At 33.3% G+C, this 18,537-nt stretch overlaps 1 protein-coding gene and 1 long non-coding RNA gene across 2 annotated transcripts; one reads left to right on the forward strand and one right to left on the reverse strand.

Moving 5' to 3' along the window:
- Window positions 1–12,010: 12,010 nt before the first annotated feature.
- LOC144573799 (nitrate reductase [NADH] 1-like) lies at window positions 12,011–18,475 on the forward strand. The gene is made up of 4 exons (XM_078323548.1): window positions 12,011–13,114; window positions 13,222–13,362; window positions 16,637–16,869; window positions 16,959–18,475. Exons 1-4 carry the CDS (start codon window positions 12,124–12,126, stop codon window positions 18,288–18,290), a joined length of 2,697 nt encoding a protein of 898 aa, XP_078179674.1. The 5' UTR covers window positions 12,011–12,123; the 3' UTR covers window positions 18,291–18,475.
- On the reverse strand, window positions 13,804–15,021 carry LOC144573803 (uncharacterized). The gene is made up of 2 exons (XR_013518089.1): window positions 14,565–15,021; window positions 13,804–14,514 (listed from the first exon to the last, which is right to left on the reverse strand). It is a non-coding gene; the product is annotated as an uncharacterized LOC144573803 (long non-coding RNA).
- Window positions 18,476–18,537: the final 62 nt, after the last annotated feature.

An 18,537-nucleotide genomic window follows, 5' to 3' on the forward strand; every position in this document is an offset into this window, starting at 1 on the left:
TCATTTATTTCTTTGTTGGATACGTAATACACACCGATAATGTACACTTATTTGCAATGCACGTACACTAGTAGTACAAGAATGGGGCAGTATCCGCGAGGGTATTCGTGAGAGTATCATCGCGGATACTCCTGTCGGTAATACTGACACACCCTGTAAAAGCACTTTTCTGTTGGTGTACCATTGCGGATAGTTATTTTTTACTCTCACGGATACTGTCCCATTCTATAGCTTGATCACTACGTCCATAAGCACTCACGTATGATGTCAATACACACGTGCTTATGGCGCTGCACACATCATTGAGATTTGATGCACACATGCTGGAAGAGTTTGTAACCTTATAGAGATGATAGTTTGTCCTTAATGAATCAATTTCTCCTCCTTGATCCTACTTGTTTCTGTTACAGATCAAACTTTGGATAGATAGCTCTTATGTAACCCTAATGGGTCTTCGTTGTGCATACAATAACATCAGATATTAGTTGACAACTTTAATCTACGTACATCAACAACTGACATTAATTAATTAGTTGACATCTTCATTGTGCATTAGTTAAAGCAGACAAATTAACATTTATGTCCACAATGAATTTGTATTATATCAAATCACATTAATTGAAGTTATTGTAACAGTCGATGGGCACTTAAACTGTATATGCACATATCAACTATACAAATCATTAGAATTGGCAATATAGCATGCAATTGCGCCTCTGTCAAGATTTTCGAAAAAAAAAAAGACACTATAGCAATTGCAATTGCAGAAAAAAAAAGGTAATGCTAATTTACCAAACTGCAGGAACATAAAAATAAAATTTTAATTGCAAATATTGAAATATATTAAAATATTGGGTAAATCGCATTTACCTTTTTTAAGAAGTAATTGTTGAATTGACAATGCAGTAAAAAATCATATTTTATATATAACTCTACAAAGAAGAAGCTTTAATTATTCGGCACTCAGAACAAATATTAATGTGGTGCCACTGTCTATTGATTCTAAATGTAATTATATATAGATGATAGATCAAGCTAGATTTTGGTTTGCGTTTAAAAGTTCAAAACATGGTAAACGAAAAGATCGGCGCCAGACGTGATCAAAATTAATCATTTATAAAGCAAGTAATTATTTGCACTCCAAAAATTGCGCTTGACCTACAGAATACAGAGCAGCCGAGCAGGTCAAAAGCGCTAGAAGGTTGGATTAAGCAAGGTCCTCCTTTAATGATATGTGCTTGCTGGTCAATTCTCTATTGATAAAGTAGAAAAAAGACTTCTTAATTGGAAATGACAACTGTTATCATTAGAAGGAAGGTTTACTCTAATTAATTATATATTGTCTGCTTTTTTTATATACCTTATCACTTATTAGAGCTCCTAAGAATATACTTAGACAATTAAACTCAATTAGAAATAGATTTCTATGGTTTCTAATGAAATCGGTAGGTTGCACCCACTTTCTCAAAAAAAAAAATAGATTTCTATGACAAGGCACTACTTCTTCTAGGAAAAAGTATACTTTAGTTAAATAGTCTGTAGCTTGTCTAGCTAAAAGTAATGGTGGATTAGGAGTTCTAAATTTGCACGAAATGAATATCTCATTACTTTTAAAGTGGTAGTGGAAATTCCACAATCCTCAGTATTCAGCCTTGTGAAAAAATAGTAATTTTGCATCACTATTACTTAGCTGATCCTTTACAATAGTCTCCATTTTGGAAAGAGATAATACAACTAGATAATTTAGAAAAAATATGTGTAGAATATGCACCCGGGACAGTCCCAGTTAGAATTTTGGAATGTAATTTGGTTTGGAAATTGTACTCTTACTTCTAGATATCCCCAATTATATAATATATGCACTAATCAGAATATTACAATAGCTGCAGTAATAAACTCTCAAGGAAATGTCATAAAATTTAAAAGAAGCCTTAGTGGGATTTTGGCTAATGAATTGCATGAAATTATATACCTCATTAGTGCATCTAGCTTTACTCATTGTATGGACAAAGTAGCTTGGAGATGGGAATCTTCAGGATAGTTTACAGTGAGAAATCCATTTAGAAAATTCTAAAATTTAGATGAATTAATGCAAATAAGTTTGCTATTGTCTGGGTTACACCAATTCCCCCTAAAATAAGAATCTTTATGTAGTTGGTACTCAATAATAGGATATTAGCTAAGAAATATTTAAGAAAAAGAGGATGGACTGGTATATTGATTTCTCACTTTTGTACTGATAATGAAGATACTAATAATCCTTTTCTCAGGCGTCCACAAGCTCAGAAAATATGGTTCTGGTTAAGCCATAGTCAACGGTACTTAGATACTTGGAGTTCATGTACTGATATATTTGAGTTTGTATGTCAACTTAGTTTTGTGCAACAGTTAGGATTCTTAGTTATTTTTTAGTGCAGTGTATTGGACGATTTGGAAACAACAAAATGATGAGATTTGCTTTCAATCCAGTACTGGTAACAGTGTAAGATATATTATCATACTAATCATATCTGTGTTTGAATATTGGACATGGCATATGGATAAGAGAATTAAGGAAGCTGCAGAGAAATGGCTGCCTGATAACATCAATGCAATACCTCTTCGCGTTTGGGATCCCTCTGACAACGGAGGGGCAAAAGATATTTTGATGTTGAGTGATGCTGGATCTCCAGCTTAAATAAAAAATGATGAAAAACTGCTTTTTTGTACAGATCCGAGTTTAGGACCATTACTGTTATGTATGTGGGCCTGATTTTAGGAGTATGCGGGGGGTGGCAGGGAGGCGGCAGCCCCCTGCGAGCGGTGTCTGAAGCTCTGTTTAGCCCGGAGAATTTTATTTTCAGATAAGTCAATTGCATGAAAATCCTTTAACCGACGGTCCATATTAGTCAAATTATTCATTAAGATGTGCAGTCCAGATTAATCCGTTTTTCGCACCCTTTCAATGGGTTTTGTATTTTATATATGCATTAAATCTCTCTGTAATTTGTAGTAACTGACTTTGAGAAATAGTGGATTTTGTTTGGCGAGCGGCCGTGGGTTTTCTTCCCCTAGAGGTAGGGGTGAGTAAATCGCTCATAACTCGTGAGCCGCTCATAACTCGCTCATTAAAAGCTCGCCTAAACTCGCTCATTTATCCACTCATTTAAACTCGCTCATTTACTTAATGAGCGAGCATGAGCATGTCCCAACTCGCTCATAACTCGCTCATTAAGAATTTGCCACATTTAATCCTATGTAATTATGTGTAACATCAAACTTGCCTCATTAAGATTGATAGATAGTGAGCATAGTTTCATATTTAATCTTGTGTAATATAGTGAGCATAATGTAACATTTAATCATGTGTAATATACTAATATTCATAGTTTCATATTCTTTTTTTTATGTAAATCGGCAGAACCAAAACCTCCGCCTAAAGTCCAAAACAAGTAATAGTCATAACAACTCGCTCATTTAAATGAATTATGACAATTTGTTGGATTTTGTTATGATGACTTTTAACAAATTTTGTTATGTGTGAGCACATTATATAATTATGTTATGAGTCATAAGTTATAACTCGTGAGCCGCTCATAACTCGCTCATTAAAAGCTCGCTCATTTACAACTCGCTCATTTATCCGCTCATTTAAACTCGCTCATTAACAACTCGCTCATTTACTTAATGAGCGAGCATGAGCATACCCTAACTCGCTCATGCTCGCTCATTAATCACCCCTACCTAGAGGGTTTCTCACGTAAAATCTGTGTGTTCTGTTTGTGATTTTTCTCAATTTTCTTTCTTTCTGTGTTGTGTAATTGCTCTCTGGTACTCGTATTCTCAACAATTACTGTACCAGTCCTTTAATATGTGGCTTAATTAGTACTAGTTTCTTGATTTTCCATAACTGTGTTTTGGTGGCTAATTAAACGCAGAGCTTTTGTGTTTTACTCTGTGTTAGCTCTTTATAACTTTGGGTTAGATATGCTATGAACCCTCAAATTTTCTTGGGTACGTAGCTATAATTGTTTCGGATAAGATCTACAAACTCTTTCCTTCAATGATTTCGATCCGGTCAATAACGCTAAAAAAAAGCTAAGTTGTTTAAGTAGCAGATTCTCGACCTTCAAATTAAAAAGTAGCAGATTCTCAACAAAAGATGAGACAGGGAATAATACTTGTTCATTGGTAGGTTCTCGTAAAAAATGCTAGAGCGGAATTGTTTGATCAATTATTTATGGGGTCGGTTAGGCTTGAGGAATCCCGAGATTGCTACTAGCCTAATAGTATTTATATTAGCACGACGGGTTAAGCAAATTGTATGATGAAAGTTTGTTTAATATAAATAAATATTAATCCAAAACAGAAAGATACCTAAATAATTAGAAAAAAAAATAGCTTTCGATTATTTTTTGTTGTAAATATATGTATGCTAGAATTTCTTTGAATTGATGAGGTTTTGGCAACTTTTATTGAAAAGTTATTTACAAATGCCACAAAAACGGAATGTTTGTGTTGAAATTATGCTGGCTAGCTACTTTCTTATTGGGTATTCTAATTCTGGACAGCAAGGAACAATGGATTAAATTTGTTTTTCTCTGATGTTATGGTTGATGAAGAAGAAGATAAGATTGAGCAATCTGATGAAGATCTATCTGAAATTTGTGTAGTAATTGTTTGTTTTGTTTCAACAACTTAATAGGAAGTTGGAATGGGTGGTGTTTATATTTTAGAATTTTCTTTTCTCTGAACACAAGAGGTTAGGTTTCTCCCATTTTTCATAAATTTCACCATATTGAGTTAAAATTATGTAATCTTTCATATATCAAATATTTTATCATAACTAATTAAGTATATATGCTAGACGCTTTTTATATTTTTTTTTCCTTTTATTTTGTAGCTGTTTTTTTAAATAAAAACTCATATGAAAGCTGGTGATTCTGCTATAGATTATTACTTCTAAAAAAAAAAAAAAATACACGACGAGCTAAGCTCCAACATATACTTACAAACGGTATATACTATATATATATCTTCTGACCCGATTATTATGGTTTAGAAAAATACAACATAATTATATATATATGGAGTAACGACAAAAATTAATTAAGGAGAGGTGGTGGTATAGTGTCACTAATTAATTTGCCCCTTGGTGCACTTAAAAGGACCCTTCAATTTTTGCTGTCTGCATGGCCCATGCCTCTTCACGTAAGCATGCAGTTTCAGCAATGCCCCTTGGAAAAGTTGGAGAGGCATTAGATGACCAACCCCACATTAATCCTATTGGCATCCATAGGTTTATTTTGAGGGCTTTACTGCCATTAACGCAGTTGGTTTAGTGGCAGTTGTTTTTTTTTTTTTGGTAAAAAAAAAAGGCTTGGTAGAGACTACCAGGATGGTTTAGTGGCAGTTGATTTGAAGATGATGTAGTATCTATCTTTCATTCCTCTAATTACCAATTATATATAACTTAATTATAAAATGATGTAGTATCTATATATCTTTCATTATTATGATTATCAATTATAACTTAATTGAGGAGGGATCTAATTACACCTTTTTTGGTGATACCGAATTACACTCTTGATTTTCAAAGTTTTCAAAGTCCAAATAGTCGATCCAAACCGTTCAACATAATGGATATATTAAAATGTGCTTGCAAATCAAAATTTACATTTATTGAAATTTTTTTACTATTTATTAAGTATTTAACAAAATCGCTATATTCATACCATTGAATTTTTGTACCCATCTTACTAAATAGTTAAAAAAAAATGTAAATTTGATCTGCAAGCAAATTTTAACATATCAATCATGTGGAACGGTTTGGATCGACTGTTTGGACTTTGAAAATATAGTGTAATCCGGTGTCACCAAAAAAGGGTGTAATTGGATCCCTCCTCAACTTAATTAAGATGTAGTATTTTCAAACAGGTACTAATTAACTCGACGAAATTCTTAAATTAATGATTAATTAATTTAAACACATATTCTTACAACTGTTGTAATTATCATCTTAATATTTTTTTGCAGTTGTCTCTTTCATTCCTATGAATATGATTATCAATTATAAGTTAATAATAAGATGATTTAGTATATTTTTAAACGGGTTACTAACTCAACGAAATTCTTAATTATTAATTAATTAATATAAACACATATTCTTACAACTGTTGTAATTATCATCTTAATAAAAAAAAATTCAGAAGCCTCTTTCATTCATATGATCATCAATTATAAGTTAATTATATCGATTACTAAATCAACGAAATTATTAAATTAGTAATTAATTAATACATATTTTTACAAGTTTTGTAATTGTCATCTTAATAATTGTTTGTAGTGGCTTCTTACATTCCTATTTTAATAAAAAGAAAATAAGGGCATGACCCTTAATTATTTCTCTCCGAAAATAATACTTTGCAGTAGCTAGCACACCCTTTCTAAATCATTACATACAGTGAGCTTGAAAAAAAGGAGACAAAAGAAAATGCAAGTTAGAAAAACTTTTCTTGATTATGAAGTTTGTAAAGTAAAGTTTGTAACAACGTGACTTAATTTTTCTCTCAAAAAAATCAACGTGACTTAATTTAAATTGTCAAAGCGTTATAATGCCAGTATGAAATCACAATAACCTGACATGCACCTGTGTGTGTTGCGCTTCCCCAGTTCGATATATAATTAGTCTTTTGCCAGCTGTTTGTGTGTGTTTATATATTTTTATGAGTAGGAGTGTAGGACAAGAGTGTTTCTACTTTTATTAAATTTTTTTGGAACTCAACTCTAAAATTTATTGGATTAATTTCAAACAATGAATCCAAACTATTAAAATCCATCTCCTTACAAGTGATGTGTCTATATGCAAAAATATTAAAATTTTAAATTAATTTTGTATAGAGTTATAAAGTGGTCGAAAGGCGTTCAGAAAATAGGTGCGTTAAAATTAATTTATAGACGTTCTAATTTTGACCGCTTGATTTTATACTAAATTAATTTCAAAGTTTAAAACTTTTACATGTAGACATATCACTTGTAAATTAGAAGGATTTCAACATGTTGAATTTGTCGTTTTAAACCAATCTGATATATTTTACAGTTGAATTCACAAAGAGACTTAATGAACTTAGAAACAACTTAGTTCTACTCTATTTATATATATATCACAATAATACAACTACACCAGTTAAATATGTTGTATTAGCCCCTTATATACATCTACTAATTTGATCTATTTGTGCAGAAAAGATACTTATTTTCTTAGGATGGAAATTAAACTTGAGAAAAGAAAAAAGCAGTCGGCCATTTTAAGTCCTATGACAAATTAACCAATGAAAATTTACAAATTTGGGATATTGAAGAAAGATGAAACAAAGCAAGAAAAATCAAAATTATCCAAAGATTTTTTTCATTTGGTAATAATGAACAGTGAAATTTTATGTCCTATCAAAAGTCACAACCAATGAAAATTTACAAATTTGGGATATTGAAGAAAGATCAAACAAAGCAAGAAAAATCAAAATTATCCAAAGATGTTTTTGAAAAAGTGCATGACCTTTGGATACACTAAACAGCTACCAAATTAAAATGCGGCGCAAAATCAAGTGACAGACAGCTCGCAACTCCGAAACCGTATGTGGTTCCTGTTCAAAATCACATGCAATCAGAAAAAGATTCACCAATTGACTGGCTTAAATTTCTTCTGATAGATGCATGTTGTCCTGACTTGCTACATTTCTTCTGTTTTTAGATCTCCTCATTTTTGATCAAATTTGGACGGCTCTATTTGCACAAATTCAAATCGTTTACGGTACTGCAAGTTGTGAAACGACAACATATATATATATATATATAGAGTGAGATGGGCTATGGTGCATTGCAATGCATGGAGGGGTTTGTGCATTGGACCATAAATTTAAAATTCAAAATCCAAATGGCCAATCCAAACCGTTTATCTTGTTCTCCATATTAATATGTGCTTGGAGACCAAATTTTACATTTTTCTGAATTTTTTTACTATTTATTAAGTATTTTACAAAATTGTTGATCCAACGGTGGCTGCTGATTTTACTGTTTTGTTAAGCCACCGTTGGATCAACAATTTTGTAAAATACTTAATAAATAATAAAAAAATTCAGAAAAATGTAAAATTTGGTCTCCAAGCACATATTAATATAGAGAACAAGATGAACGGTTTGGATCGGTCATTTAGATTTTGAATTTTAGATTTATGGTCCAATGCACAAACTCCTCCATGCATTGCAATGCATCATAGCCCATCTCTATATATATATATTTATATTTATATTTAAGCAGTTTTACTTTGCTGGTCAACTTCTTGAGGTTAGCACACAGGGTGGTGCTCTTGGAAAAAAAAAATATGAATATAATAATAAGGCAAAAAAATAGCTCTGGTTCTTTTCCTTTTACCAGAATTTTTTTTACCAGTATCTTAACTGGGTGCTTTGTTTTTCAACCTTTTTCTTTTTATTGCATGTGGTTTTGTTTATTTAGTGTCAAATGTATTGAGCGAAATAACTTTTGTTTTGTAAAAAACCAGTTACAATCTCTTTTGTAATTACTTTATCAAATTGGGGCATAGAACCTTATTTTTCATCAAAAAAAAAAAATTCAAGATTCATATACAGATTTAATAAATTATAAAATATAATTTTTAGATATTCATACATATTCGAATTAATTTATATATTGAATTACAAAAAATTCATTGGCAACTCTACTTACAATTAATGTCAAGATAGCAGGTTTGGCAGCAATATAGTCTCAAATTTTTTTGGAGGAAAATGCAGTTTCAATTTATCAAGTGTCAATTCTGTAGATTGATCATGTGTTTCAATTAGTTTCAACTTTTGACTATTCTGTTTTTAGAAAGAAAAAAAAAAGTAACCCCAAAGGAGCCATTTAATTTCCAGCTTAGAGTGCTTAATTTCTTTCTATTGCAATTTTTTTTGTTTAAAGTGCGGTAAATATTCAAGACAAGAAACTTCGTAGAAACATCCATTTATTTGACGAGTCTCCCTCAAAACATGAGCTCATCCTGAATGAAGGGAATTTTTTTATTTTATAGAAAATAATAGATAAGAAGAGAGAGAAATAAAAAGAGTGCATGAGAATTTTCACTGACAGTAAGATCGGTGGTGCGCTGCTACTGATTATAATTTATTTATTTTTGAATCAGTAGAGCTTACTACTAAATAAATATTTGTTGCAAAAAATAAATATACTTAACAATATGGTTATTTTTTAAGAGAGTATTACCTTAAATATCAGCAAATTCAGACATTAGAGTAGACATAAATTTTGAATTTCCTTTATAATTAAAGAGGAGACATAACTTAACAATATGGTTATTTTTAATTTCGAATTTTTTATTATTTGTAGACACAAAATTTGAATAATATAGATAATGTCTATATAATATTAATTTCAACTTTAGGCGTTATTTTTTAGGATTATTAAAAGATTTTCAAAATAAAAAAGTTGACAAGTAATCTATATACCCTCATTATTAATAAGGCGTATTTCTTCTTTTTTTTTCTTATCATTAGCTTCTTTTGAGAAGATAGATATTAATTTTTTTTTATATTTATATATGCATGACTAAATGTGATGGCGAAATGAACCATTATTTATTTATTACATAGTTAAGATGATCCAATTATTAGATAACTTTTCTCTACCTCATTGGGCAAATAAAGAACGAAAATTACCTTTGTATTAATCTCAAAGTTCAAATAGTTCAAATAGTTGATTCAAACCCATTTAATATGATTTTGATATTAAAATGTCTTTGGAGACCAAATTATTTCTTGGAACTTTTTTTATTATTTTTTTAGATAGTACAAAATCATTGTTTCTGGACCATCCAAAAATAGTGATTTTGTACCTATCTAAAAAAAAATATAAAATTTAGTCTCTAAGCACATATTAATATGGATATCATGTTGAACAATTCGGATTAACTATTTGAACTTTAAAAACAGAGATAGAGATGTGAGATATAGTTAAGACACAAAATCAATAATATATTTTAACCCTCATTTATTAAACACATATACGTATATATGTTTAAACCTATGTATATTTAATGCAATTGAACTCAATCCCTCATATCATGAGTCCTAATTCTCACTTGTTAATACTTTCAACCAAAATTATATCAAGCACTGAAAAAAAAATATTAATTCTACTATGTTTAAATATATATGCATGTATAATGGTGTAAATATAGAGCGAGGTATATACGTTAATTTGCAATGTGCACATCAAGTCGTATTCTGAATTCATTTTTTGGTTTTCAAAGACACAAGCAGTTGATCAAAATCACTCAACATGATACTCATATATGAAAATATATTTCGAGACAAAATTTTAAATTTTTAGATTTTTTTTTTAGAGTTGTTGTGTTATAGTTTTTTTTTTCTTTTATCTTACTTAAAAGCTATAATGCTATCAGTTTCCTTTTTTTTTTTATCATGATTCTACATAGTTGCACTATAGTTTTTTCGGACATTAAAAGTGATTTTAATGATGACACAATAATTGCTATTTAGAATCTTTAGATAAGTACAATATTTCATGATTCAAAGATTCTCAACCATTCAAAAATAATAATTTTCTATTTATAAAAAACATATTAACATAATTCTAAAAAAAATAATGGTCTCGAAGTACACCTTTATATAAAGATCATATTAAACAGTTTGGATTAACTATTTAAATTTTAAAGAAAAAAAAATATTAATCTTTGCAACCTGATCTGCACATTGCAAAGCAACGTAGCCTCACTCATGTAAAAATATATATCATTTTTTTAATTAATAGTTTTAGAAACCAATCCTGTATTTTCTCTAAAATCATTTCAATATATCTTAATTAAGCTAAAAAATGGTCTAGTGCTTACAACTAAAAGAATCTTCAATGGATAATGCATTTGTTCCTGTCATAATTTCCACAAACAAAAACAAAACCAAGTTGAATCAACAAAATAGATTCTCATCAAAAGATGAATTAACCCACCCGGTTGGTCCTCATCAAAAGATTCCATATAGCGATTATTAGTTAATTAATCTGTGGGTCCAGATGATCACAAGGGAATTTTTCTTCTTATGAAAAAAGTATCAAGTACCATTTCTAGCTCGAAGAGCTAGTTAGTATCGCTAGAGCAAGAACAGGAGGGTTGACACACCGTACAGTAACATTTATTAAAAAGATTGAAATGATCAAATGATTTGATGTACGGCATGTCAACTCTCTCTCTAATGCTTTCTCCAAAGCGGCAGGTAAAAAAAATAGCGAATTGAATTTTAAATAACTAATTGAATTTAATTTTATTAAATAATTAGTTACTCCATAAAAAAAATGTTTTGATTTATATTTTTCAATACTTAACTTGTAATTTTTCATATTTTAACTTATAATTTTATTTATCAATTATAATTTAAAAAATTTATTTTGATTTTAACACTAAATTTAATCTGAATTACAAATTAAACATGAGAAAAACAAAAAAGATTTCAAAGAAGACAAAGTCATCAATATCAATAAATCACTGCTAAAACTCAGACAGCTGCCTGGATCTGCCTCTTAAGAACCTCTCAAGGAAAACAAATGGAATAGTTTTTCAATCATAACAAATATTGATCATCGCGCAATACCAATACCAGTATGCTGCTGGTTTTTGTTACGACTGATGTGCGCATTACGCTGCTGGTTGCGCAATACCAATACCAGTATGAAAACAACGAAACCATTGAAATCTTTTTCAGAAAAAAGGAGCCCAAAAATGACCCATAACTACTTGACTCGTCGCATTATATTGCTCACAAAAAATCGATAAATAGTGGCCTTAAAATCCAAGCTCCCTGCCGGGAGCACACTCACGCCACATGAAGTACTTGTTTTAATTTATATTTTTTATTTATATGCTGATTGGATCAATTACTCAGTCCCCACAGGCCCACACCTCTCCGAAACCAGTCTATATAACCTCTTCTCGTCCTGCTTTCCCAAAAGCGCAGAGAAAGATATCATTATTCAAATTGACAGACAAAATTATTAAAGAAAGGAAATCAATCAAATTTCCTTCTCTCTTCTTTTGTCTTTTCTTAATTTCTCTCCCTCATGGCGACCTACTTCGACAACCGCCAACTCGACCGTCTCGCAACCCCGGTTCGGTCCGGTTCACCTGTTCGTGGCTGCAGCTTTCCTGCTCTCATATCACCTGTACCTTCCTCGACTCAACACGAACACAAACTAATCGACTACTCATTCTCTGATGGAGAAGATGATGATGACGAAAAGATAGACTGGACCGCTCTCTGCATGTCTCACCTCGAACTGGAGCCCTCTATCCGGGACCCACGAGACGAGGGCACCTCTGACTCGTGGGTTGAGCGCAATCCATCTTTGATCCGTTTAACCGGTAAGCATCCGTTTAACTCGGAGCCACCTCTCGCTCGCTTGATGCACCATGGTTTTATAACCCCTGTTCAACTCCATTATGTGAGAAACCATGGATATGTTCCACGAGCTAACTGGGCCACCTGGACTGTGGAAGTCACGGGTCTAGTTAAGCGCCCGGTTCGTATTACCATGGATCAACTTGTGAATGATTTCAAATCGATAGAGGTTCCGGTTACTCTAGTTTGTGCCGGGAACCGTCGTAAGGAGCAAAACATGGTTCAACAAACTATCGGGTTCAACTGGGGCCCAGCTGCAGTGTCCACGTCAGTATGGCGTGGTGTTCGCTTGTCTGACATACTACGCCGGTGTGGTATCATGAGCCGTAAAGGCGGTGCCACAAACGTTTGCTTTGAAGGAGCTGAGGATTTACCAGGTGGTGGTGGGTCCAAATACGGAACCAGCATCAAGCGTGAGGTGGCGATGGATCCGTCGAGAGATATCATGCTTGCTTACATGCAGAATGGAGATCATCTAATGCCAGATCACGGTTTCCCGGTACGGGTTATTATACCGGGCTTCATAGGAGGCCGTATGGTGAAATGGTTGAAGCGGATTGTAGTCACCCCTGAACAATCCCAAAGCTATTATCACTACAAAGATAACCGAGTTCTTCCTTCTCATGTCGACTCTGAGCTAGCAAATGCTGAAGGTATACACATATAGTCATATATTTTATATAGACATATCATGACTAAATAAATAATGTGAGCTAGAACTAATGGGAGATTTTTTTTTTTTTTTTTCTTTTGAGTAAAGCTTGGTGGTACAAACCGGAGTACATTATCAATGAACTGAACATAAATTCTGTGATTACAACGCCGGGGCATGACGAGATCCTTCCCATCAATGGCCTCACCACGCAAAGGCCTTTCACCATGCGCGGATACGCGTATTCTGGTTAGTACGCTCTTCATTTTCTCCAAATATTTCAAAATTTTCAATCTCCCTCCTTAATCCTTGTAGCCAGGATGTCTATTTGGTAAAAAGTAAAATGGGGAAATATATAATATATTGTTCTGTTATCCGTCCCCAAATATTACATAATAAAGAGAGCGTATAAGAAACTGTTTTATAGATTACCTACCTAATCGAAAAGGTGTCTCAAGGTAGAAGTATTCATTTAACATAATTATATCGGGAATACAAAATAAAAAAATTAATATTATTCCAATAATAAAATAACTAACGGTCAAAACCTCAAATAGTGTATGAACACATTTAAAAAAAAATAGAAAGAAGATAAACAATCGGACGGGCACAGAGCACTAGTCTGGCAACACCTTGCATCTCAGGAGTGGCTCAGTAAACAATTTGTCAAGGTGGCGGTGCTCATAAATGGTTCTTGCGATGAGCGGATGAGATCCTAAACAAAATTCTACTGGCGTGCCGCGTGCATTGGAAATTTTGAATAGTTTGTAGGGTATTACTCAAAAATGGTGTAATTGGATCCCTCTTGTTCCAATCATCTGTGTCTAGGGTATTATATATCGTACAATATATGCATAGCGAGTCAGCAGTGTAGGTGAATGGTGAACTGTTGTAGTTTAATTACATCCATTAGTGACAAATGAATTATCTGGATTCGGTTCGGCGAGATTAAAAATTCATGATTCGGAAATAATTCGGGTATAATTTGGAAATGATTCAGAATTATTCGGATCAGAAATCTCAGTCCTACAAGAGAGTGATGCAAGAGAGCAAAAACAAAATGTTATGGGAAAATTTCGCGAATAATTCGTAAAATTCGCGAATCATTCGGGTTTAATTCGGTCAAAGTTCGGTCAACCGAATAATTCGGCATTCTATTCGGCATCACCCAAAAAACGAATTATTCGGGTTTAATTTGCAAATAATTTGCGAATCTTGTGATTTGACATCACAGCTTGACCAATTTATCTGTAACTCGGTTCACGAAGTTATTGCGAGTTGTCGGCCACAGAGGATCCGGCATCAAGGGTGGACAAAAAGGTGAGGTGGGGAGACGGCAGAACGTAATGTCACAATCGGATAAAAGGAAGTTATATTTATTAGAGTAGAAACAAATTTTGACTTGCCTACGGGCGTGTTTGAAGCAAAAAAAAAAAAAAAAAAAAATTGACGCCATTTTTGCCCACCAAAATTTTTATTTTGAGGTTTTTTGCGCCCGAAATTTAAAATATTTGCAGCACTTTTTTTGTCCGGACGCGATGGAAAGCTTCGACGCTAAGCTATTAAGATCAATTCTCCCAATTTAAACGTCCACAAAAAATTTCGATCTCATAATCTTCGATTATATATAAATTGTTATTGAATTAAAACTGATTACGCTAAGCTATTTTATCTTTTCCACTTGAATTTTTGTCAAGCTTATGTAGTAATTCATCAAGTTTATGTGTTAGCATAGTTAAGCAATATATTTTTTAATATTGTTTCATTTAATCCAAAAACAAAAGTATATAAATATTTATAAACTAATTTATCGTTCAAATGTTTTATATATAATATTGTATATATTTCAGAAAATATTACATTTCATAAAGAAATATTCTATTTCAATATTATATACAAAAAAGTAAAAAAATATTGACCTAAAACAATTTCATATTCTACCATTGGATATCCTCAAGTATTTATATCATGAACAAAGTTAGAGTGTGTTATTTTTTTTTTTAATCGTGGTAGAAGTTGTCCGATGGTTATATTAAACTCTTACAAATATAATTACATCCGTTTATAATTTAGTCTCCTCAAAAATTTTGATCTCACAAAGCATGTGTTATGTTCACTAAAGAGTTTGATAAGCATAAATTCAAAATTTATCAAATTGATTTCAAATAACAAATTTAGTTATTTTCACAGTAAAACTTTCTGCGCATGCTCAATTTGCAAATAGCAGAAAAGATTGAGCTACCAATTTTATGACATCTCAATTAACAGTTTTTATAAAATTATTTCTTGAGTAAATGTTGGAGGTTAAGTTATCAAACTATTTAATACATTGTAATACAATAAATAATTTTTCTATATGAATTTCAAATTCATAACTTTTTACATAAAGATTATGTTTTTTACCTCTATATCATACGCTAGTTCTTAGTTTTTAAGGTATCAAATTAATCTGAAAGGGTGTTCATTTTAGGGTGTACAACCTCGTGAGTGACGATAGAGACGTTGCAAGTTGCAACTTGAAGTAGCTAGATCCAATAATAATTACTTTGATGAAGCACAAATGATGGCAACAAATAAAAATAAAATTAAAAATCCTATGATAAAAGGTCAACACCCACTACTACTAACAGAGTAGCAGTAGCAAGTAGTATTACTAGTGAGTAGTAACCAGACGGACCGCAACAGCTGTAGCTTTTAACTTTCTAGTTTTTGTTTTTATTGGGAAAATGGACTCAAGTCTCAAGGACAGATCTGAACAGGAAATAAATTTAGAAAAAATATTATTCACTAGAATATTCTTCAAGATTCCTGAGGCGAAAGGTCGGTAGGTAAGATATATGTAAAAATCGAAGGAATGTTGCATCGATTCGTTCAGCGAAAGGTCAATTAGTGACCCCTTGCACAATAGAACATGTGATGATGGGAAGAAAAAGCGAATCCAAATTAGTGGGTGCAAGTGTAAGTGTGCAACGCATCTGGCAATTAATTTATTTATTTTCTGCCTAACAACGTGTTTATGACTTTATGTTCAAAATTCTTGACCGTGGATATCTAGAAAGGAATTTTTTCAGAATCAACCCCGTATTTTATAATATTTACTAAATAAATAAATTTCTTTTATAATTTTTAACATGCAAAAGAAAAAGAAATAATGACTTCTCATGGTAGGAACCGGCTCACCTGCCTTTGGACAGGAAATTTATGTCCCTAAAGTCACTAATACATGAATTCAGATAAACTTTGACATTTAAATATTGAATATAATTTTGTCTCAAAATTCATTCCAGATCCACGTGTCAGTGACTTGGGTAGGACCGTAGGAGATTTGGTTCTTCGTGGTAACCCAATTTATAATTAAATAATTAATTATCTAAGCGAAAGATCACCGGATATCAGTATTGCATAACATTAAACTCATTCTTCAACAGAAACATTGAGAATAAATTTTAAAAGTATTGCTTACATTTGGCAAGGTTAATTATTGTTATTTTTGCTCACAATGCATGGTTCTACATATATATAGGTGGTGGTAAGAAGGTAACAAGAGTGGAGGTAACACTTGACGGCGGCGAGACATGGCTGGTGTGCTCACTAGACATCCAAGAGAAGCCGAATAAGTATGGCAAATATTGGTGCTGGTGCTTTTGGTCAGTTGAGGTCGAGGTGCTTGATATGCTCGCTGCCAAGGAGATTTCGGTGCGCGCCTGGGACGAGTCACTCAACACGCAACCTGAAAAGCTTATCTGGAATGTCATGGTGAGTTTTCGAAGAAAGCCAGATATATATCCATGAGCTTATTCACCCAGTGGATTATTGTTTCTAAGTTTCATTTTTCTACTTTTCAGGGCATGATGAACAATTGCTGGTTCAAGGTGAAAATAAACTTGTGCCGGCCCCACAAGGGTGAAATCGGGCTCGTATTTGAGCATCCAACCCAGCCAGGCAACCAAACCGGTGGATGGATGGCTCGGCAAAAGCACTTAGAGAAGGCTGAGCAATCCGGCCAACCCACGCTCAAAAAGAGTATCTCTTCACCCTTCATGAACACCTCTTCCAACCACTATTCCATGTCTGAGGTGCGCAAGCATTCGACGGAAACCTCTGCCTGGATTGTGGTACATGGCCAGGTGTATGACTGCACCAAATTTTTAAAAGATCATCCTGGTGGAGCTGATAGTATCTTGATCAATGCGGGTGATGATTGCACAGAGGAGTTTGATTCGATCCACTCAGACAAAGCCAAGACCATGCTCGAAACGTATCGGATTGGTGAGCTAATAACCACCGGATACAACTCTGATACATCAATGCATGGCGGATCAAATCTTTCTTTCCTATCAACCATTCGTGAGTTGTCGAAGGCCCCAACTGTGGCACTCACTAACCCGAAAGAAAAGGTGCAGTGCCGGCTTGTGTCCAAGGTCATGGTATCACGTGATGTTAGATTGTTCCGTTTTGAGCTTCCCTCGTCCGACCAGACACTCGGTTTGCCAATCGGGAAGCACATATTTCTGTACGCAAACATTGAGGGGAAACTCTGCATGCGTGCATATACTCCGACAAGCATGGTGGATGAGGTCGGATACTTTGAGCTCCTTATAAAAGTTTATTTCAAGGGAGAACATCCAAAATTCCCCAATGGCGGTCTCATGTCACAGTACCTTGACTCGCTACCGATTAATTCCTCCATTGAAATAAAGGGTCCACTTGGGCACATAGAGTACACGGGCCGTGGCAACTTCATGATCAATGGCAAGCCTCGGTTTGCAAAACGGCTTGCCTTGATTGCCGGTGGGACTGGTATCACACCGGTGTACCAAATTGCCCAGGCAGTGTTACATGACCAACCCGACGATGAAACCCAAATGGACCTGGTGTATGCGAACCGGAGCGAAGACGACATATTGTTAAGAGAGGAATTAGACCAGTGGGCTAGGGACTATCCTGACCGGTTTAGGGTATGGTATGTGATCAACGAGGTCACGAGGCCTGAAGAAGGATGGCGGTATAGTGTCGGTTTCGTTACCGAAAGTATATTACGAGAGCATATACCAATGGGTGGAGATGATGAGACATTAGCACTGGCTTGTGGGCCTCCACCTATGATGCAGTTTGCTGTGCAGCCGAATTTGGAGAAAATGAAGTATGACTTGGCCAAATCCTTCTTCACATTTTAGGCTGTATATATATAAATATATATATATATACGCTGCTGTAAATATATACTTTGGTTCTGTGATTAGATTATATACTTTGTTGGTAAGTATACAAGGATGAACCAAAGTGTACTTCTACGAATCAGAAAAACTATGCATGAGATTCAGTTGCTTGAATAGTAAGAGAGAATTATCATCATTTTTTCTCCCATTTGTAAACTCTGTTTTAGCCATCTTGCCTCCTATTTTAGTTGGAAGTTGATATATT

Source organism: Carex rostrata, chromosome 22 (assembly GCF_964058835.1).
Source record: "Carex rostrata chromosome 22, lpCarRost1.2, whole genome shotgun sequence".
NCBI lineage: Eukaryota > Viridiplantae > Streptophyta > Magnoliopsida > Poales > Cyperaceae > Carex > Carex rostrata.